Source organism: Achroia grisella, unplaced genomic scaffold, assembly GCF_030625045.1.
Source record: "Achroia grisella isolate CSIRO2021 unplaced genomic scaffold, CSIRO_AGI_Agris_v1 utg640, whole genome shotgun sequence".
Taxonomy (NCBI): domain Eukaryota; kingdom Metazoa; phylum Arthropoda; class Insecta; order Lepidoptera; family Pyralidae; genus Achroia; species Achroia grisella.
Window position 1 is genome coordinate 1,637,598 of NW_026712977.1, and position 24,636 is coordinate 1,662,233.

Consider the following 24,636-nt stretch of genomic DNA (forward strand, 5'->3'; position numbering starts at 1 on the left):
AGCTGAAAGTTTCCAATATATATCAATATTTAAAGTATATGTATAGTTAGTTAAATTATTGTAAAGATAACAAATAAATATACTTTTTCGCTTGAAAAGTAACCTCTTGTCGATAAAAACTTAAGATTATTAGACAAGAGTCTCTTATTCTAGTTTCTCATTTAAATTTCGAATATATTGTACAAGGATGAAAACATTGGATGTTTACATATGGTTATTCTTATTCCGTCCTCTAAGATTATATAGACCAGCCAAAACCCAAAGACCTATATTCAGCTGACTGCGCGATACAGCACATACAGATGCAGTCACAGTCTACAAAGCAGCAGCACTTTGATAATAAAACCTCGTGAAGATATGGGCATACTAGAGTGCCGAAAATGAATTTAACGCCTCCCAAAGACAGTACTTCACCTGTACTTGAGCTGTAGACAAAATAGATATGAGCTTTATAAACTCAATTACCTACCTACACAATATACAATAAATATATAGGTAGTCGATTCGTACAATGGCTAAGAAAAACGACATGTCATTCATTCTCGAATAATTATTAATGTCTTTATATATGCCAGAATTGGACATTACGATCAATCACACCGAGCATTAGAACTTTGAATTATTTAACATGAAATATTTATACTTACTAATAAATATGGCAATTTCAATATTTTCTAGTAGGAATAGATAGTGATAGAGCTATTGTAACAATCATATATATTTCATTCAATTTGATTGTAACACGCTAATAGACAGTATTCGAAATCTAATAAAAATTATTATCATAAAAATAGAAATTTCATTCTAAATATTATTAATAAAATAAATTATAAAATAACTTATTTTTAAAATTAATAGGCTAGGTTATATACTTGTTCATCTATTTTTTATAGTTTTAGTACCGTAGGGGTCCTCTGTCGTTTTGCGCTAATCAGTGTTGTTGTTCTAAATATTGGAATACCTACAATGGTATGCCACCTACGCCTTATTAAAGTGTACCAACTATGAGTACGTAATACGACGAACGATTACTATCTACTGATAACATTTCTTCGATGAGGATCATCACTGCTGCCAGCGAGAAATGACGCGGCTTCTCCGCCGGCAATCGGCCGAACGGGAGAGTGGCTGCTATACGAGACTGATCTGACGATCATATATACAATTATTTAAAACAAGTCATGTTTGCGAGCGGCATGCGGGAGTACGAATGTATGTTGTTGTATTGTATTCGTTTATACTCCGAGGCGGCACGGTTTGATACGATGCGGCGCGGCGCGGTGCGTCGCGGCACGGAGTCACCAGATGCGCGATCACACCACCGCAGCTCCGGTCTCTGGTACCGTCTAGCCAGGGAGCGGCGCCTCCTGGTAGAAATCAGGCTCGTCGTCCATGTCTATCTCTTTCTGAGCACCGTCCAGCTGTCAATGATATAATTATATTCGGTTGAGAATACGAAAGTACATAGGTACAAAAAGGGCGCATATGATTTTAGCAATTCCTGTAATGTCAGAAATTATATTTAATTAAAAATGTGGTTCGTAGAATCGTATGCGGCATGTTATATAAATGCAAGAGAACCTTCGTAACACAGAGTACGTCATTGGCACCAGATAATAAATATGAATCATAAAAAAGATTTCTTCTTACACTTACACAGACACGCACTCATATACAGTCTCTATCGCTCATAAATTATAAGTATCATATTTGAATATTTTATTACAAAGATTGTATACCTCAAAATTGCGTTTTAAAGAAGATCTGTTTATTCGTTTTTAAATTGTATACCTATATTGCTCTGGAGATAGCCGCTAATAACTGCGTCAAAGTTAATCAATAAACAAATATATAATTCTACTGCAATATTTTTGTAATAGTTTCAATAAATTCTTTAATACTGTCTCCCTGAGATTAAATGTCGAAGATTATGTACTTACCGCTCGCAGCTGTAGCGGGGTGAATATGTAAGCCAGCGAGAGACGCAGCGGCACCATCATGACCAAGAAGAAGGGCAGCGCGAGCGACAGACGCGACGATTTAACGGCGTACAGCACGCACAGGCCGGCAGCCTGGATTATCGTGAAGAGGTGCATCCTCATAGTCGGCACCTGAAAACAGCGATTCACCACTTGTATTTACATTACATCTCTTTGCTAACCTTACATCTAGCATAAGACCATTTAAATTAGTTCTGTCTGTTGTCTTCTTCAATTGCTTCAGTCACGGATTCTCATTAGTTTAACAGTTTGTTATATTAAAAGCTGCTGAATGACAGGCATGATTACCACTGACTGTTACCATTTTCCATCTAAGGGCTGGGTATAGGGTAGAGCAGGACTATTTGCCAGCCTTAAATAAGGTTATTTTATTTTTGTCACAGTATATATTCTTTAATCTAAAATAAAATGTGTCTGTTTGTAATATCAAATAAACAGATTTTCACTAACTGTACATTAAAAAAATAATTTTGTAAAATTGTAAAAATTTGCTTTATTAATTTTTTTTGGGGTACCCATACTTTTGAGGAAATAAAACATATATATATAACAACATATTCTTAGACCTATCGATTATAGATAAATATAAAGAAGAAATATCGCAACTAACACTGTGACACGAGAATTTTATATGTAGATATATGGAAGCGGCCTGCACGATTATTTTAATATAATATATAGATATGGAAATGGCCTACAACATGATTCTAAAATGACATATTGAAAGTGTAACATAATTTGCTATACTGACCCTTCTAACGTAGGGCACCTGCGGGTGGTGCTTGACTGGTTTGAACAGCAGGATGCATCGATCCCAGAACTGAATGCCGCCGAGGGCTGAGATGCCCATGTAGAGGAACACGCCGAAGAGTACAGCCATCGGCACCAGTCGCAGCCAGCTCGACGCCAGCACCGATACTCCGACAAGTATCGACACCAGCAGCCCAGTCAGACGTTGCTCTAAAACATTTATAAGTACTTCATGATACCAGCCGAGTTACATATTAATACATCACTCTATTACAATTATATGTAGGTATACTGTTAACTTAAAATTCTGTAGAATCTTGTATGTCAGAAAAAATAGGGTGTCCTTTATACATTTTTTTTTATTCAGAAATATATATGTATTTTAATTCCTTTATGTACACAACTGCAAATGTACATAAATTGTATATAGTATGTTGGAGGTTTACCTATATCGAAAGCCAGGGCTAAATGTATTGAATTGTACTACACATTTATAAATAAAGATTATTATATAATTAACATATAGTTACTTTTTATTAACAATTATATAGTCAATCTTGTAATAAACGTGAATAAAAAGTACTATTTTTTTATATACCTACAGGCTTCCAGAGAAAAAACAAGTGTCGCAATTGAATATTATTAATGATATAACAATTGAATATTAATCTTTAATGTGGGTCATGGAGTCCATAACGGAAGTGGTTGCAGTATCACACATGCCTATGGTGACGCAAATAAACAAATTAATTTAAACCTAATATTTACTGTTTGTATACGTTTAATGCCAGCATAAATCAATAGGTGACCAAGAACATCGCGTCGGAATTAGGGCCTTACAAAAAGATAATTGGAGTAGGTAAATCTCACATCAATGTCCATCTAAAGCAGTTCCACTTTCTAAATAAATAATAACTCAATAAACTTTTTATCTGAACTCAAATTATTAATTAAATTGCATCGAAACTACATCAGAACGTGATAAATACTGTGTCTATAATAGCTTTATGTTATCGCCCGTACTATACATCGTACAAATTTATTCACAATAGTCTCCCAGCTGACACAACATACATGTCTCATTTAATGCAAGAGAAATATATATTAATTAATCAGCTTATAGAATTTTGTTTGTACTCTATGCATCAATAACACTTAGTTAATTGATAAATAATATACGAACTACATTCACTCAGTAATATATAACATTATTTATAGTTTATCTACATGAAACCACAATTATGTAGGTGTTGTATCAGTAATGTATTTTAAATTCTAAATTTGTATGTAATTTTATTGTTCTATAATTGTACATAGTTGTTTATACTTCATTTCTGTCTCGTCAATAGTTGTCCTAATATATATCTCCGTATTCCAAGTATTTTTTTATAGTTTTCGTTTTGCCTATACACAATTAAATGAAACTATAATATAATTTGATTAAGACAGCATTGAACCACTAAATTTAGATAATCGGAGAGTATCCTATATATAGATATCACACTATATACTACATTTAAATATATTATACACGGCATCGAGAATCTCTTTATTTCATAAAAAAAAGCAATATATGGGTGCGTACTAACAGAGAACAAGTGCGAGACCGGTCATCGTATAAAAACGCAATCATTTTATGGAAGATTACTACTGTTTTTATATTCAGCGCGAACGGTTCTGATTGATGTTGGTCTACCTATACCAATGTACACACACATGTAATACGTAACGACGATAAAAAATATTTCTATAATCATAATATATCTAACTAACTAATTAGCAAATAGTGACATCACATTTCGTCTTTTGAATACTTTTGTGATAATGTAAATTAGTCATACAATTATTTATGGTAACTTAAATATACAGAGCTGACAAGCTACTAGCTATGGGTAAGTAGAATAATAAATATAAAAATAGCTCATACATTTCCTTAATTTCACTAATACATTTCTAGTATTGTTTTTTATATTATCCATTCATAAGTCTAAAGTGAATAAGTATAAAAAATATGAAAACCGGTTTCACGAACGTAGAAATGTAGCATCGCCTTGTATAATACGTGTTTCTCACTAAAACTTGTATTTTCTCTCCCAAAGAATGTAACCCAGGTATTATTTTAATTATTTCCAGGACGATTGCACTAAAGAGAGTATCGATAGTATAGAAACACACCGCAGTGACGCAGTGGTGAGTGGCTTGTTGGTAATATGTATTGATTCCTTTGCTAGCAATGTTAGGTTGATCTCCACGTGGTTTCTCCTAGAAATCATTACGATAAAATGGTGACAGATTTGTTACCATTAGCAAACTGATTTGATTTTATGCTCTTCTTATCATCCTCCATCGGAATCCCGGTAGGGTAAACCTTTAGCGGAAGCGGATGCACTATTCCAATATCCATTAAAAAAAAAAACAGCGAGGACGAGTGCGGATTGCTGTCTACGATTGTCAATGTCTGTTTGTGCAGAGGACCGGCAAACTAGCATCGTACCATAATGGTTTTTACTTTTTTGTTCGGACTTAGCATAACACTTAGCCCACGCACGGTCGAACTTCCACGCAACCGGTAGCTCTTTTACAGCGGTGCTCTTGTACTTAAACAGTCACCCTACACCGGACTCGACCGACTGTTTTTTTTTTATAGATGATAATGGAATCATTTAACTGTCTGCGCTAACGGTTTACGCTAGCGGGTCATCAATGGAGGATAAGATGAGTCAGGTCAGTTAACCCATCGTGACAAATTCACCAGGAATTTATCACAATGTTTTTTTAAAGGGAACCGCGTGGTGGTCTACCTGACTTGGTATAACACTAGCAATGGGGTCAACAGCCCACATTACTAACAATACATGAAACAATCGGTAAGGAGACCCTTCTCCCTACCGATTGTTTCATGTAGGCATTCTTAAATATATTTATATGATTAAAAAACTTATTACTATTTACATATTCTTAATTTTTCTTTATTCCCACACTAATACTATAAACGTACTAGTGTGTTACGCTATAAACTATCTCTTTCTCTAAATAGGTCAAAAGTCGTAGAATTTTGCCAATTTGACTCTGTTTAGTTATTACTTCAAATTATAAGAATGTTAGGTGTGAGGAAGATCAACTTATGACCATGATCCTTACGATTTTGTTCACGTTACTTATTATTGTAGAAAATCTTAATTAATATTACAAACGCAAAAGTTTGTGAGTATAGATGTTTGTTACTTGTATCACGCAAAAACTACTGAACGGATTTTGATGAAACTTTACAATATCTAATATATATTTTACAGTAAAGTTTCATCAAATACGACGGTCTGAGCGGAGGTTTGATACCCTAGCGGTGCCCTCAGACTAAAGTCGTATCCATCAGGCGGGAGTTGGCCTTTAGCCGCTCAGTCCGCGGGTTTGGAGTGCCCACTGCATTCGCCCCCTATCGTCCGGTGAAGCTGTAAAAGCCAGCTGCGACCAACAGCATTTAGAGTAGTCCGAAAAAAACCGCGGTACGTAATGGTAGACGGGCAGAGTTAGGAATATGTACAGTTCAATAATCCGATAGTATAACCACTAGCACATGTATTTAGTTGACCACTTGCACTCTAAACTCGACACTGTTGACTTCGTTTGACATTTGATTAGCATGAACGTGACGCGCCACGTGGACACCATGTATATATACCACCAACCAACCACTAATCACATACATCGATAGTTTAATTGCGGCATCTATTTAGATCATTGAAGATCATTTCGTAACATACAAAGTTATGTAGCGTTTCATAATTTACCATCAACATTTTTAATGTCGCTGTGATGATAGAATGCATTACACACACTCATATAACGTTATGACTGTCACCCAGATGGGCTAGTCAAAGGAATGTTAGACATAGATACCTATATAAGCATAAAATGGAAATAAATTGGCTTAAAAAAAATAAATTCAGTTGAGTTTCTTGACAGTTCTTCTCAATGAAATCTGTATACTGAATTAAAAGGTAGGCCAAAAAAATTACAAAATCGAAGTGGACAGTAGGCAAAAAAAATTTATTACAAAAAACGTGACTTTCATAACCGGCTAAATTTTATGTTTTTTTTTAATTTAAAATTCTTTGCCAACTGTCAATGTCGTGGTGAACGGCGTGCCTACCGCCGACTTTCGGATTAATTTTTGGTTTGATATCGGTGTGAGAGTCGGTCAGAAATATAAATTGACATATATAGGTACTTTTGTTTTAGTATAAACTGACAATCGCTGGGTCATAGTAGTAAATCGCGACGTCGTGTTCATACGTTCAGAATTAATAAATGCATCCCATTGACTGCAATTCGAGATATGTAACTGTGTGCGTACCTTTGACTTCTACGATGTGCGGCTTGTCACCGGGCGCATGCGTGGTAGACATAACGGTGAGAGCGGACACGTGGCTCACCGAGCGCACCGTTGCTACGCACTGCCACGGCGCACCAAAAGCGCCGCACAGCGCGTTCACCAGCGACATTATCACGATGTCCATGTGGAATCCGCTGCCCTTCTTCAAGCCACGCTCTGGCTTGTCCACGATCAACCTGAGGTAAGAACACCATGTACGCACACCGTCCGGCGGACGCGCGGCGCGTTAGCGCATATACGCTCCTCAAGATAACTCAAATCTCACATTCGCAATATCACAATTGAATTGGACATTCGCAAGAGAAAAGTTCAGAGAGACTGATGGGAATAGTGTAGACGAGCACTCGATATGAAGATAGAAAAGATCCATATTGGACATTCGCAACACTAAGAAAAGAACACGGAGGCCCACCGGGACAGTTAATACCACCACTCGATATGAAGGTAGAAATATATTTCGCATTCTTACTCGGCGATGTGCGTCTCCATGAAGACGATGATGTAGACCATGAGAGCGGGCAGCACCATGGCGAGCGCAGCCCATGGCGGGATGGTTTCGAAGCCGGAGTTGAGCGGCACGAGCCACGAGCGCGCCAGTGTGGGGCTCAGGCCAGCTGGCACACGTAGCGTCTCGGTCCAAACGGGCACCAGGCACGATACGCCCACCATCAGCACTATCGCGATGGGCACGCCGAAGTCGCCGAGTGCGCGTCGAGCCTAGAGAAAACCATGGTCGGTCGGCAGGTCTGGTACGTCAGACGTCCGTTTATCATTAGACGGGCCGTGTGCTTGTTTGCCACCATCGTAGTATAAAAAACATGTTTACACAGAATTGTGAAAATATTTAACTGTATCAGTTATAGCATCTACATTATTGTGATTATTTATAATGGATCATCATGATTGCGTTGTCTTTATTCCATTATTTGGGTTCGGCGCAGGATATCATTAAATATAATGGATATAATCAAATATTTATTTATAATTCAAAATATTTTGTTATCTCTCGAATTATTGATATTTCTATAATACAGTATATATTGCACCATTTATATTGTTAGTATTATAATATACATATTTGTTTGACTTATAGTGCACAAACCTATAACAGTATCGAAACAAATTTGTTCAAAAGTAATAAGATCGGGTAATCAATTCTTAAAAAACTTATCCAACTATAAACATATACTCACGCTGCGTCCAAGGAACTTTCCATTGCGGAAGATACGTAGGTAGTAAGCGATGATGAAGGTGCTGAGTGTGAGCATGGTGCACCAGAGGGCGGTGTTCGGCTGCGGCGGCATCGGTTGCGCTGGAGCGGGGGACGGCAGCGCCGTGGCATTGGTCCCTGCATCATACACGAAATTATTAAACTGCTAAGCCTTATGTAATAAGAAATTATTTCATCATATTTGGATATGATGTCAGTGATCGAGCTACAATGTTCCATATAAAGGATAACAGGTTGTACGTTTAAGGAAATTAATTGATGAAGTAAATATTTTCAATACGTATACAATTAAGACTTACTGTGGATTTCAGCCAAGTTCAGTTCGGTCGCATGATATATACCATATATATCAAAGATGTGACCGAACAATTTAACGTATAATAATCTCTCTATGACTGAAGTAAAATTAATTACATAACCGAAAGTAAAGTAAGCAGAAAATAATATTGTTCTATGAGGTTGCCATTACCTATTACAGTCCCGTTTATGGATAGATCTGGCGCGGCCGTTGTGGTGGAAGTCACGGAGGAGTCGTTGAATTGACAGTAATCAATCCCGAGCGGGTGTGAGCGGTACACGTTGATCGTGCTCGTAATTGGTTCCGAGATGAAGATCAGCGAGATGAGAAAAGCGAAAATGTCTTCTGTGAATCTGTAATTTGACAACAAAAATGAGTTTCATCGCGATCTATCGTTCGTTAACTGTAACGATTAAATTTAGGACATCAAGAGACCTGGTAATCTTTTTGACAGCCACACTGCCTTCGACCGATGCTACGCCGAGCGCGATAGCTATCATCCAGAGACCGCAGTAGGTGCGCGCGGCGAGGAAGTCGAAGCCATAGGAATGACAGAAGTTGGCTAGTGACTCGTCGAGCAGTAGCAAAGGTCCAGTCGCGCCCGTGATCATCATCGGCTGCCCGGATAGCAGCGCAAACACTACGCCACCCACGCAAGTGAACACCTGTGCACATAGCCACATGAAAACCACCGCAATAATGAATGTCGTTTCTGCCAAGCCAAGCCAATATTTGTATGTGCTTACCAACGTCTCCGATATTCCAATAGCTCCGTAAGTTTTGTCAGCGAGCAATCCGCCGAAAGTGATAGCCGATGACAGTGCAGCGAAATACATGAAAATAGTAGCAGCCGCGCACTGGCCGTTCAACGCGTCTATAAAGTCCGATTTGTAATACGGGTAGCGACGCTTGATATCACGTATGACACCTGGTGATTAAATACAAATAAAAAATTACGTATCCATAAATATTCTCAATAGAAAAGTAATAGTAGTAGTAAGTAAGTAAACTCACCTCCGAACAGACGACCCGTTCTCGAAAGAGGATCATCTGGTTCCTCAGGCGGAGAGCCCTTTTCGGCTTCCAGCAGAGCTTTTTTCTCATCGGATGCGGGTGTCACCGCCTCCGAAGCAGCACGCCTCTTGTCTAAAGCATTCTGTTTGCGTCGTCGTATCATTTCACTCTTTGCCTTCAGTTCGTCTATGGGCAACAACGCCTGCCTCTCCCAGTCACCAGGGGGTAACACTATCGAGTCATCCAAAAATTCGTTGATAGCGGACAGCAAATCTTTTCTGTCTTCAGCTCTATATGCGATCGAATGGAACGTCGGATTCGACATGAGTGTCGATATAGACCGGCCTACCTCGTGATAGTCGAGATCAGCACCGCTCGGTCCCAGCAGAATGAACATAAATCTCACCGGAATCGGTACCTCCGTAATCGACGGCATGAGGATGCCTTGGGCGAGCCGCACGAATGCAATAGTAGGTTGGTCTAGGAAACCGACAGCGCCGACGAGGACCGTGGTAGCTTCAGCATCTTCCGGAATGCGTTTCATGATAGGATCAGTAGGTCGGCGCAGTTCGTCCTGCGAACCGTCAGCTAAAGCCACCGCTGTTAGGTACTCCACTTCGCGCAGATCCACACCACCGGTAGACGTTTTCTTTTGAAGAGCTGCCGCAGGTAGCGCATACGAGCTGCGCCGCCGTCGCTGATCCGCCAAGTTCTAAATGCATACAAATTACCTATTATCCTCACTGTCACAATATTCAGTAAAAGTTATACCTATATATAATAATTGCATGAATGTTGTTCACTTATATTCTATTAAAGGTTATTACAACATAAGCTCAAAATTATCAATAAACAATTTACTTAAACAAACCAGTGTAACGGAAATCACTTGTTATCTGTAAAATTAAAGGTTAAACAACACAAGCTCAAAAGAATCAATGATAAAAGAGATTTGAAAAAAAAATAAACAAACCAGTAGAAGAGAAATCTATTGCTATGAGAAGGTAGGCGATCGACGATATGTGTGTATATGTCAGTAATTTGTATAACTTGCGTAATTCTTTTTTATTTGTATGCATAAGTCCATAGAAAACATTAATTAAAGTTAATCGATATTAAAAATAAAATTAATAAGTGTTTATCATAAAACTTACAAAGTTTTGTATTTTATCATCAATTGAAGTATAAATACCATAACTAACAATGCTAACATAATAATGTCGCCGATTTCACCAAGAGAGACACAATAAGAGTTAATATAAGATACGTAGGATTTTTTATATTTATGTCAAAAAATGTCGATATTAAAATTTATCATCAATATAATCAACGAGGAGTAGTAGTAATAGTGAGGAGAGAGTAAAGGACTTCCGTTATTAGAAGTGTAAAATGAATTCCTAAATTTTAAATTAAGCTATTATTCATATTTTATCTTTTTCTATAAATTATAAATAGCAAATTTGGCGATGGAGCATATTTGGATTACAGAATTATACAAAATACCGATGACATTACATCTAAAGGCATTACATACTCGATTATTCGGCAACTCATTCCTAATGACAAATGACAGATACCTAACATTGAAAATAAATGGTATATACAGGTGAAACACTATCGACTTGAGTTGAGAAATGCTAACAAAAACAAAACTTTTTCCAATAAATAAAATATTCCAATAACCGTGCTACGCTTGTTATAGGAGGCGTTTGTTAATTGGAATCACTCTATAAACGAAAACGAAATGAACAATCAAAACATAACAGCAATGAATGAAAATTTCAGCAGAGAACTGATGTCATTACCATCTACATATCATTTTAAAGTTATAGGTGAAAAGAAAACCTAAAAAACGGCAGGTTGAACAAAATGCTAATGACGATGGTGGTGACTATGTGAATGTTTTACGAAGTGACAATGCACTGCCAGCTGTAGTCTACGACGGCGTGAGGCACAAGAGATTCCGGCGCGAGAACTGCCATTGCTCACATAACAATTTACTACGATTCGTTGAGCCCGTTCGGTCGTGAATAAGTTGCGTTCGTATAATAACGGTGGCAGACATAATTTTTAGAAATGTCATTAATGATGTCCGATTGCACGTCGCGGATAGGAGACGATGGCAGTTCTAACGTCCGCGAGCAGTGGTGGATTGTGGACGGGAGGTGTGGGGTTCCGTACGAGGAGGTGCGCGCTGTGGCGACGGCAGGCGGATGTGGCCGAACACATGGAGCAGCGCGGGCGGCCCGCGCCCGGCCCAGCGCCGCCTTCTTCCAGCCACAGCGACTGCGCAAACACATCACAACTCACCATAGCGCCCCACTTATTAGTCAATCTAGTATATCAGACACTCGCGATAAGGGCCAGAGAGACTTGGAAGTTAGTAATCGACAACATGACGAGCCTGACTTACCATCCGGCACCGAAGCCGTATTCCTACACTGACCAATCATTATCAAACAAAAAAGCTAACACGTATCTATTAAATTTTCTTCTGTTATAATTTCTATATTTACGATATACCCAAAGAAGTAATCCGCCTAATTTGGATTTTCTTTTTATTTAATGGCCATGTTTTTAACATCAACTTAAAACATATTTTGTACGGGCAACCGCACATGCCTGCTTACTGTGCAATACACAATTGCCTACACATGTAATTTCACCTCATTATATTTATTTTAGTAATAAAAATCAGTGTTCGAGCAGCATTCAACCAAGGCGGTTTTATTTAGCAAAAACCCCTCATCAATCAATCAATATCATTATCACATCAATCAATATCATAATCACATCAATCAATATAATAGCAACATCTTTCTTGATATCCATTTAGAGCTCTAGGATTAGAGTCATGCACATTTAAATTTTAAAATATTCTAGTAATTGTTCAAAATATATCTATACAGTTATTACCTATCAACTTTTCAATAGAAATATCACAAAATAAAAAAGTTATAATTTATGATCCAGTAAAAATCTTATGCGAGCAGCGCAGGACCGATCGTCGTGGAGATCTTTGGGGGAGGCCTATGTCCAGCAGTGGACGTCTTCCGGGCTGCGATGATGATGATGATGAAAAATCTTATTTACTTTAACTCGATACCTATACACATTATAAGCTAAGCCCATATCAGTGCGCTTTTATGTTCAATATGCATTTAAATTTTTACTTACTCTTATGTCAAGCGCTATGCCATAAGACGCATGCAGTTTACAATCCATATATATGTGCCTATCGTATGCAACCTTCACCGTGGTCACCCATTAAAGACAGTGGAGAAAGATTTAAGACGGAACGTCTAGTGCGGCATATTTATATACAGGAAGTGCAAAGAAAAAGCACAAGATAAGAATAATCTGGTAAAAAGATTATTTGAAGAAACTGAATATATCAGTTATTATTGAAAAATTTAGAGGTGACACCTTATGAAACAAATGACATCCTTATTAAAAAAACACACGAATGTTTGAAGTCACTTTCTAGAAAATTTTGATATGCTCAATTCGATAATGTAAGATAAATTTCGTCATCTGCCAATGTGTTACTAAAATGCATTCGTTGCTTATATTACGATGTCAATAGATCGAATAACTAACACGAACTTTTCTCCTTTTCGTGTCTAGATTGTAAGTAAAATTGTAAGAACCGACTAGGAGAACAAAGCACAAATACATGGGTACAAGAGGAGAACTAGCGATTATACCAAACGGTTAGGCTGATGGTAATAAGGTGTGAATCTGTTGGGGATGAGTTCAGATCTACGCCCAGCAGTGGCACGGGTCGCGATGAAGATGTCTCAAAGGGCAGTCCTCAGGCTTCTAAGACCTTTACAATTCACATCCACGTAGTAGACATGCCTACCTGCTTCATAGTGGTGACGATTTTTGCGCCTGCGTAGCTCTTACTACTTATAATAAGATTATGTATTTAATTATACAAAGTTTTTTATGCTTCTATGATTCTATATTAGAAGCCAAAAATAAAAATATTAATTATTATCGCTTCTCTGGTAGAAGCGACAATAATATTTTTTTTATTATCGCTTCTTGTAGCTTTTATGTAATTATTTACAATAATAATTGATTATTAAATTATAATAATAATAATATTAATCTATAATAATCTCAGGACAATTCACACAGCGCCAACTAAACCCAAGTAAGTTAGCTAAAGCGTGTGTTATGAGTACTAGATAACTGATACAAATACATAGATTATTTTCATAAATACATATATATTATACATAAAAAACCCAGACCGATACAAACAATCATCATGAATACAAATATTTGCCGTGAGAGGAATCGAACCCGCGACCATCGGATTTAATGCGGCATGCTAAACCGCTGGACCACCGACGTCGTCATGTAGGTAAATATAGAAATACTTTCAGAGGTATATTTCGAATAGTCTTATTTTTGAGTATCTCTATTTCGTATGTTTCTGTTGCCAAGCAGTTTTGTTTGTAAGATCTCGTCTAATAATTACTGATTAATTTTAATATCATCAATGTAATATATATTTATATATATTTACATTGTGACTATTCAGAAGTGCTTAAATTAAGTTTATTTGAATAAATGATTTTCTATTCTATTCTATTCTATTCTATTAATGATACAAAATTACGTTTTCCGTTCGTAACTAATGTAAAATACTACATAATACTACTACATTGTGTACGGGGTACTGCACGTGCATAGAGCACAATATAGCAGTATATCATTTTCATTGAATACTGAAAGATAAAATGTAATTGTGACATCTGCACTCATAATAGTATTACGCAGTCATTTGTTTTCAGTAGTACAAGTGCTGGCAGATACACCGCACGCGCGTCGCGTCACACGCGGCAAAAATCCACTCATCATCACTTCGGCCAAATAGAATGTCAATGTTATGCGCCAAGTTACAATGACTGTTCCGCAAATAATTTGTAACGTCGCGCAAAAATGTATATGCAACGTAACATTCTCAATACACTCTAATATTGGCTGTCTACATACATTACAATAAATATATATCACATATTACACGATTAAAAATATAGCTACGTACATAACAGATTTTTATTCTACTTTTATATTAATAATTTATGTATAATAATTACAGTTACAAAGATTGTTAATATGATACATAGAATATATAATACAAGCTATGGCGGCATCTGTGGTACACCGGCTAGGCCACCGCCTTACTTCTGATACTGTTGCGGGTTCGAATCTTGCCCAAAACAGTAGTAGTATGTAATATTATGTTATCTGTGGTAGTAGTATGATTGTCTCGCTATTTGCTGTTTGTCAGTCGTTTAGTATGACAAATAGCAAATAGCGAGACAATTCTAGGCTCAAATTAAGTAGAACTTGTACTATGTACAAGTAGATTTAGCCTCGATAGCGAGCTCTCTGTGAATTGTCCTGGGTTAATAATAATAAATTATTTTTGCTTACAGTTCTAATAGCAGTTAGACACAAATTTAGAACAGTCGGTGACGTAGTTAACATTTCTATGTAAGGACCGTACATAACATATAATCTTTACCATTTGTATCTAATGGCTACATACAAAAAACGTAACTTGTCATTTGATCGTATCGGTCAGTTGGAGTGTACTAATAATGACACACATTGGACTGATGGTCCGATAGCCGGGTGGGCGTACCTGCAGACTGGTATAAGAAGAATGCTTGCGACCGGTGATAGAGAAGCGGAAGCCGGAGCGGTCATCATGTACATGTCTATGACGCAGCAGCAGCGAGCGCATTACCACCGGCTTGTCGTCCTCCTCGATCAGCCCTTCCGACACCATGCTCTCCACTACCCTGCGCACCCACACATTCGTCACATTCTTAATACATACACACACCCGGATCACTGCATGAACATCAAACTCTGGTGCAGTGAGAATAAATACCGCAACGTACGCACTTAACATATACAAAATTTATTTTCCTAATTTAATAGTATGTAATATAGAAATATTGTAAACTGATACTGTATTTTATGTGTGCGTCAAAATATAAATATGTACCTATTTAGTGAATAAGAGAGAACTACATGCATATAAGACAAACTCCGAAAGGAGTTTTGCAGGACAGTAATTGGAAACTTGGCAAAATTGAAAAAACAAAGCTTTCTTATCTATCTACAATCTACGAGTATGACGTTTAGTTAACACTAATTTTACTACTGCCTCTTATTATATGTGTAGCACTGCTCTTGACTGAACGAAACATATGAATATTCATGTTCGGCATATTTTTAAATGTATCCGAGGACTACTGGCTGACAGTGTGTTAACATACATATAATAGCTGCTTTTAAACTTTCGTGTCTACTACACATTATTAGTATAGTTGGTCGGGTCTAAACACGAAGAATGTTATGGTATAAATTATCTTTATCTTTTTATATCATTAGGCTATTAGCACTAGCCGCGGTCATGAGTCACGAGCTGACTGGAATACAGCAATATCGATATCAGTAGGTATCGAAAATTGTCATCAGATCTTAAACTAATACATACAATTTATTCAGCATAATATTATTCCTGTAAAGATCCGACTAAGTACAATGCACTATAAATTAGAACAATTGGTTGTTGTATTTTTTTTATGATATAGAAAATACAGTTAAGTGTGAGCGGAGTCGCACCTGTAAGCAACGCCTGGCAGGTCCTTCTCATTGAGATCGAGGAGCACGACACCGGTCTCAAGGCATCGCCGCAAGTTCAGCAACGAGTGGAAGGAGAGGCTGGCGACGTGAGGGCGGCCCCACCTCGCGGACCCCTCCTCCACGTCCTCCTCGTACTTGATCCAACGCGCCGTCTCCTTCCACTCGGCGTCGCCCTGGTCGGTCTCCAGTAACTCGTCCAGTTGGACGAACACCTGCGCGGCATTAGGTACTTCTTTGTAATAAACATATGTAAAGTTATTGAGAGCAGCGCAGGTAAATAGGTGTTAACTTGCACTTACCGAATGTGGGTTATGGTCATATATTTTCTTGTATGTTGAGTCCGATAATAAGTTCTGCACTTTATCGCCGCCATCTTTGCGCCCGACATGCACCGTGGAGCCCTGTTGACAACGCATTTGCTAAATTGCGATTAAGTACATATTATAAATTTGTATTATTTATAATATGTTCAATGAGGCAGAAGGGTGCTATGAGGGTACATAGTAGTTTGGAACTCTTTACCGAGGTGGACGCCGCGGGAAGAAATAACGGGCGCAACATCGCGTACTTACAACAATCTTACTTAAAGTATGTAATATTATGTTATCTGTGCTTCAAGTAAATAAAAAATAGTTATTAAGTAGTAGTGGTCTCAAGATACAATTGAGACAAGTCAACTGGGCTATGAGACTTTGATGCGTTGTGTAAATACATCAATAAAGCAAATGAGGAGTTGAGGATGCCTGCCATGATCTACATTCTACGCACAGATTTTCTGAAGACTTTAGAACGCTTAAAGCGAGAACATGTTTTATAATATATCCCTCATGCAACATCATTTACTTCTTTGATTACGTTTAAAACAATAATAGTTGGTCGTACAGATAGTAAATTTTGTATAGAACTAGCGGCCACCCACAATCTCCGTCGTACTCGTATACGTATATACTAATATTAAGTAATAAAGAAGAAAAGTTTATGAGGTTGTAGGAGTTAATCTCTGGATCTACTGAAATGATTAAAAAAATGGATCTACTAAACCGATTTTAAAAATTATTTTAGTGTTGGAGAATACATTTATTGAAGAATCCTATAACCTACATAATATAACGACGAGCAATATGAGCAGCAATGAAAATATAGTAAAAAGGGGAGAAATGTGACGCAGACGAAGTTTCTAAAGAATAATATTTATTACAGTTATATTCTGAAACGTAATCTTGCAAGAATTAATTATTTTACGATCGCATGATAACTCGCATATTAGACTCTGAGGCATCAGCCTATGTTATACTGATGTAAAGGCTGTAGAATTTCTTTAAAATTAATTGAGTAGTTTTGGGTGAAAATGTAACAAACATCCATACAAATAAACAAACTTTCGCTGTGCATACAAACGTACACAGATTCCATTTATGCTATGAAAAAGGAGATAGTGAGAAAGGGTCTTTCAAAACGCGAAGCGCTTTTGAACGCGAAGCGTCTCAACAAAAGCCACAATTACCTTATTCTGTTGGATTTTGTGCCTGCGGAGAGCTCGCGGATCATCGCTGCGGTGGCTGTTCAGATCGTCCTGGTCGGCCTCCGGCAGCGGCTCGTCGCCCGGCGAGATGGACACCCTGCGCTCGCCGCCAGGGTCGACGCCTCCCGGGGCGGGTCCGCCTTCTTGTAATGAGTACTTGCGAGACTTATGCGGGTGCAAGTGGCGTCTGTAGTAATGAGAATAAATGCATATTAGTACTTATTATATCATTAGGTATATATACTCGTTCTTAGACCATAGCATCACAGACCCGTGATAGCCCGTGATAAGGACATGGCATGGAGAGGCAACGCTTCGATACGTAATTAATATCTAACCTTCAGGATTGGCAATCCTCGAATATGAGTGGATACATATATCCCATATTAGGAGTTTATTATAGTTAATATTAGTTCATTCATAATTTAAGAGACGCGCTCTTGTCGGTGGAGCTCAATCTCTTTACTTGTTGATTGGAAACGACTCTAACTTTTTCCTTATTCTGCTTAATAGTTATAGCTGAATCTTGGTCTCCTCCTTCCCCTCTTTCCGTCTGTTTTTTTTTTCGATATTATAATTAATAAATTCGGGGTGTCGTAACAAGTGTTAATATTAATATATATATTAATATTAATATTAACACTTGCTACGACACCACGAAATGACACTACAAATATTACAAAAAAGACGGATTTGCCCCTGGTCTATTTTCTTCCCTTTGTCTCCGAAATCAACGCCATAAAACAAACATATCGACACAGTGAGCCCAGTCGTGATGCAAACATTAAATTTTGTTACTTGTATTTATTACAAAGTATTCATAAAATGGCCTAAGTTACTCAATGCTAGACCTAGTTGAACCTAGCAAAAATATTGATTTTAACATATCGTGCTCTGATTGTGACTTCCGTGCCTGTATAAACTGTAAATTTTCCAATATAATACACATTTATATATATACAAACATTTGGCAAATAATCAACGATTTCTCCTTGTACATGATTTCTGAAATAAAATAGGTACTGCGCTTAAAAGTAGCAGATTTATTTCAGAATTTATTCGTTAAAATAGCAAATATAGAACACGGTCTGTATAAGAAAAGTGTAAATTTTACAAAATCCGTAAATGTCGGCGTCGCGTCGTAGTCGCGTCGCGTCGCAGGCGCGTGGTCCGTAGAACGGCTGCCAAGTGATTTGGACATGTTCGGCATATTGGTTTATACAAACATGTATAATATTTATTAGGTGTATAGGCATTTATAAAGTGACAAATAATTATGAGCATACTATCCTACAGAGCATAGTAACAAATGTATATACGATAAATTTTTATATAGCATCATGAAATTTCATTTAAAAATAATAAAGTTATTTCACACAATAATTTATTATCTGTATAGATCGTTTTTTAATGGATTATTATCAATAATAATATATACGTATTAATACCCAAGTAGGAATTGTGATGACACATATATTACATATGATGATAGTATTATTTTGAACAGACTGTCAAAAAAACGAATAAACCACGAATACATACAGGTATATATGTATATTGTTACAAATATAACCGGTACACAAAGAAACACATTGACTATCAATTGGGATTGACTAATGATCTGCAATCAACGCGAGAATAGAGCGATACAGTACAAATATTCAGTGACTAAGATTTTTACATATCCACTGTAATAGTCACAAGAGTAATGATCATTGACTTAATAGTCGCACTACAAAAACACCTGCTCTTAAGTTGATATAAATTTGAATCTATACTATAACCATACTCACTTATAACAATGTTATAATATTATAAGAACCATTAGCAGATAATCTTCAGAAACTACATAAAACAACAGCAAAAAATATGATCTGTCACTTCTTGTATAGTTAAATAAAGTATTCATATTTTTTTATTTCAATCGGCCATCATTCTAACAGACCAATTAAAAAAAAATCTAGAGACAACTGTGAATGCGAGTTAAGAGTAAGTATTTAAGTGGCTGTTTCTAACAAAGTGGTTTAGTATAGGGACATGAGTGACGTAAACAAAAATCTATTAATTCTTGAATCACGACACAGTTGAGACGAATAAGAATAATGTAGTCTTCTGTCTGCTTATTGTAATTCTTCTCTGATTGCATAATTCGTAATACTTTATATAAAAAACATTCTAATCTATTACATGATGGTTAATGTTAAATTAGTGATCGAGATGGAGGTCGCGTGGCGCGGATCGGTCGCGAGTCGTGCTCTAAATGTTGTAGCCTCCAGCGCGGGCTTCGCTCCACGTCACGATATCTTTGGTACTTGACCTTGAGCATGTTTCTTGCAGGCAGCACGACGAGTGCTCATTCGGGCAGCGCGGCGTCATCCGAGGGGACCGGCTCCCAAGTTGGCACGGTATTGCAGTGCTACCGCTTTGTCAATACAATAATATCCTTGGACAATTTACTCAGCGCCATCTAGTCCCAAGTTAAGCTAAGCTTGTGTTATGGGCACTAGACTACACATAAATATGTATATAGATACTTCCTTTTTGTAAAAGTTAATCTCATAATATTATATAAGCGAAAGATTGTGAGTATAGATGTTTGTTACTCTTTCAATCAAATATATTGAACGGATTTTGATGAAACTTTACAGTAATATAGCTTATGCATCGGAATGACACATAACACATAGGCTATAATTTATATTGAAATTGAACGCGGGTGAAACCGAAGCTACAGCTAGTACATACATAATATACATTTGAACACCCAGAAGGATACATACTATCATACTCATGATTACAAATGTTTGTATCGTGCGACGAATTGAACCCGCGACCATCGGCCGTCAAATAATGCCGTCAATATGCGTCTTTACATTCAGAAACGACACTGTTCGATGAGCGACCACGATAACAAATTAATTACAGTTCGGTGATACCAAATCTCAAAGTTTATATTGTACAAGTATAATTATGGCATCGAGACGCAGCATTCCTAGATCAATACTGTTCATTGATAGACGAGGGTAATTATTATAAAATATAACCCACGACTATATACTAGGTACAGTTATCAGAACCATGTGAGGTAACTTGTAGTGTAAATATAAAATATACGTACACGTAATATACGTACAGTAGGTTCAATGTCATTTTAATGGAAGTTTTTAAGCATCTGTCACTGTATATAGGTAGGTAGGTACTATGATTTATTGTTTTCCAATTAGGATATTCTTAGTTCATTGAGATGATTAGTTGACAGCCCCTGAATAAGTTAACATTTAAACAAATAATTAACAACATTTAATTTTAACTACAATTGTCTCTCGAAGTACTATTCATTAACTTTATGTAAATGAATATATCTTGTTCTGCGAGCTATATCATTATGAATTCAACAAAATTGGTTTTAGTTTTAGAGATTATGAATAATGGAAGTATTGAAAATGACTTTGCTGAATAGAAGTGAGTTATTTAATTCTCTACCTTCTCCGTTATGAAGATGTATGTAGGTAGGGTACTATGTTCCCTATTATTATATATGTTATATGGTATATTTGATTTATGTATGAATTTTTCATATTTATCTGTAGCTTTATATATGTGTATGTATATGCATGTTTACATGTACTTACTTTTAGTAAATATATATTATTTATGACACAAGTATTATTTGTCTTATTCATTATATTTGTATCGCCTTCAGTTTTTCTTTGCGCAACCCGTGGTTGACTGGTAGAAAATGCCGTAAGGCGTCAAGTCCGCCATATGTACTTTTACGGTATTTTGTGCATTTCCTAACATAACATCCATGGTTACCATTCAATGACTGGTAATGGTAGTTTAAATCTGTACCGTCCTATGATAACGAGAATAAAGTCGCACTTTTTCTAGAATTTTAGTTTTACATACACTTATTGTCACCGGGTGGTCTACTTCGGCCTTTTATAAATATACATATGTATTGTATCACTATTTTCTTATATATGTACATGTATGCTAGGTATAAAAAAATTGTTTAATTTGTTTCATTACATTAATTATTAATAATTACAAATTAATATGATTAATAAGTATGACAGATAGAATATATATAAATAGAATAAAAACAAAAATATCTTAAACGTACACGCCATTCCTGTAATGCATTGCATTTGACAAATTAATAAACAGTAGTCCGTACCAGCAATTTTGTACCCGCTACCCGCAAGTTTGTAAGGCTAGTTTTTTTATAATCAAAATTTACATAATTTTAAAATAAAAATCGCCAAAGTTACTCCTTATAACTTTAGCTATTTGCGAGTTAAACTCCCGACATATCGTACAGCCGTTTCAGAGAACCGATAGAACACACAAACAGACCATCAATTTATTTAAATTATTTATTGATGTTACTATCGCATATGCTTTCATACGCATTTTGTGAGAAGCTATTAATATGAAATTACATTATATTAGCAAACACTTCAATTATATTTATTTGTATAACACAGACGTGTTTATTGTGGGCTACACAATGGCAGTGACACTGTACGCACTCGCGAGTCAATGTCAATAGCTCAATCAATTGATGGATTCATTAATAGATACGATGCGATATTATATTGATGAAAATAAATTTTTATATTCATAGACGCGGTTATACTATAATAGTAATTCGAAACGGGAGTCAACCGTATTGTTACAGCAGTGCCCGGCTGCCGGCTGAGTGTTTTTATGCATGAGAATGGAGGGATGCGCTCTCATTCGCTAACGGTTTACGCACCGGGGCACCAGTAGGGGATGATAAGATGATCATATGGCAATGGTGATTTACCACTCTTTGCGTTCATACTTAGGTGCGGTTACAGCACAGTTCGGAAGTCATCCCTATTTGTACAGCTTTGCCCGGCTGCCGACTGCCGATCTCCAGGGCAAGATGCGTTACCCGACTGAGTGTTTTTATTATGCATGAGTATATACTCGTAGTAGAATGATGCACCCGTCTGCGCTAACGGTTTACGCACCGGGGCATCAGTGGAGGATGATAAAAAGAGCATGAAGTCATATCAGTTAGTCTATCTTGGCAAATAGCAATTTATTTGGTGTTTGGGTTGTTTATTTAATTAGTTGTATTAAGTAGGTATATTTATCAACCGGTACATATATATTTTTAAAGAGTTAATTATTGATCGTCTTATTTATGGTATATATTATTATCGTACTGTTATATGTTTAAAAAGACTTATTGTCTGTGTAACGCTAAAAATTATTATACTGTACTTTTAGTTGTATATCTATTTGTATTGATTATATACTAAAATAAAAAATAAATAAATTACCACAATGGTTCCCTGGGTGAACCGCGTCGAGGTCAACCTAACATGGTGGTACGTAGCTAGCAATGGGTCACAGGCTAACAATACACATTACTAAAAATCCTCTTGAGATTGGATTGGAGAGATCGGAGCAATCAATCGTCGGATAACGGTGCGCCCGCGAGGGTGGTCGTCTACGGTTGCCATGCGAGGATTCGATGCCAGACAGATTGTGTTCTGGTAGACCAGACCGAATGCATCACAGGCCGAGTGCAGTGCCGTTATTACAGATCAAGTTAAAAATATTAACAAATACATTTTGCAAATATACATACCATAAATATGTATGTAGGTTAGGCAACGTAAGACTGACACGATATTTGTCAATATTGATTTTGATATATGATCTCTAAAAATACCGTTGTTGAGTTATCTATAAAATATATTTTGTGCAATGATCTAGAATATATTTACATATATATTCTCAAAGTAAGGGTCTCAAAAGACTCATAATAACTGGGATATGTTTACCAATATTAATGTTTATAATAATTGGTCTAAGTAGATTAACACATTTGTGTTCTCTCTGCCCATAATCTACGGGTACGGGTAGATACCCGTCTTAGAAGCTGTTTGATAACGATTCTATATATCTTTATAAATTACAAATGATATTTCTTCTGCTAGAAAACAGAACTACCCGCCGATCATCGGCGCATGTTTTCTATGATCTTTTTATGGCGGGTAGGCTTGCAAGTTAATTAAATTAAAATTAAACTGGTATTATTGTAAATACCCATATTTTCGTGGTGCTACTATTCTGATGGAAATAAGTATACAAATAGACGAGTTATGAGATAATTCACTTCTTTTTGTACAAGACTTGTATAATTTAATTTCTATTTAATAATATAATTCCATCTTTACTTATTGTTACTGTCAAATTGCAGACATTCGAATAATAAGCATTATTATGACATTATTATTATATGATAAATAAATAAAATATTGAAATAAATACTTTAATTACGTAAGAAATATGCATATGAAACCAAAAAGTTATTATTTGTATAAAATAGTTACTTAAGTTTTATTTTATAAACAAAAAAACTTGATTAATCGAAATATATAAATTTTTACTAATTTGTATATGTTTTTATAATACCTCTTTAATATAAATTTTAATTAGCTGACAAAAAACGTCCTACTCTGGAGAATGAGGTGTGGTTGCAACCGGCATAGGATGCATTGTGATCATGAACAGGCATTATACATTTTGGTTCGGGGTACTCACCGCTGATGGGCAGCGTCTGAGGTGCGCGAATATGTCACTGGCATTTGTAAGGCACCATCGACGAACTACACAAATATTGTGAGTGGCCGGCGCCGCAGACCGCCGGCCGGAGGTTTTTGCAGACGCGCTGCCCCGCGTCGCCACTCTACACACACGCGGAGG

The 24,636-nt window shown here is 36.6% G+C and overlaps 1 protein-coding gene across 1 annotated transcript in view; it reads right to left on the reverse strand.

The window, feature by feature from the left end:
• Window positions 1–904: 904 nt before the first annotated feature.
• Window positions 905–24,636, reverse strand: part of LOC131849167 (anion exchange protein 3) — a 61,184-nt gene continuing 37,452 nt past the window's right edge. The window contains exons 5-19 of the mRNA XM_059199168.1: window positions 17,869–18,073; window positions 16,664–16,765; window positions 16,344–16,576; window positions 15,352–15,511; window positions 11,868–11,972; window positions 9,687–10,398; window positions 9,419–9,600; window positions 9,108–9,337; window positions 8,844–9,025; window positions 8,337–8,491; window positions 7,613–7,860; window positions 7,105–7,319; window positions 2,752–2,960; window positions 1,941–2,111; window positions 905–1,421 (exon numbers count right to left, since the gene is read on the reverse strand). Coding sequence (XP_059055151.1) covers window positions 1,347–1,421; window positions 1,941–2,111; window positions 2,752–2,960; window positions 7,105–7,319; window positions 7,613–7,860; window positions 8,337–8,491; window positions 8,844–9,025; window positions 9,108–9,337; window positions 9,419–9,600; window positions 9,687–10,398; window positions 11,868–11,972; window positions 15,352–15,511; window positions 16,344–16,576; window positions 16,664–16,765; window positions 17,869–18,073 — 3,184 coding nt within the window. The 3' untranslated portion in view covers window positions 905–1,346. The remainder of the gene's footprint in view (window positions 1,422–1,940; window positions 2,112–2,751; window positions 2,961–7,104; window positions 7,320–7,612; window positions 7,861–8,336; window positions 8,492–8,843; window positions 9,026–9,107; window positions 9,338–9,418; window positions 9,601–9,686; window positions 10,399–11,867; window positions 11,973–15,351; window positions 15,512–16,343; window positions 16,577–16,663; window positions 16,766–17,868; window positions 18,074–24,636) is intronic.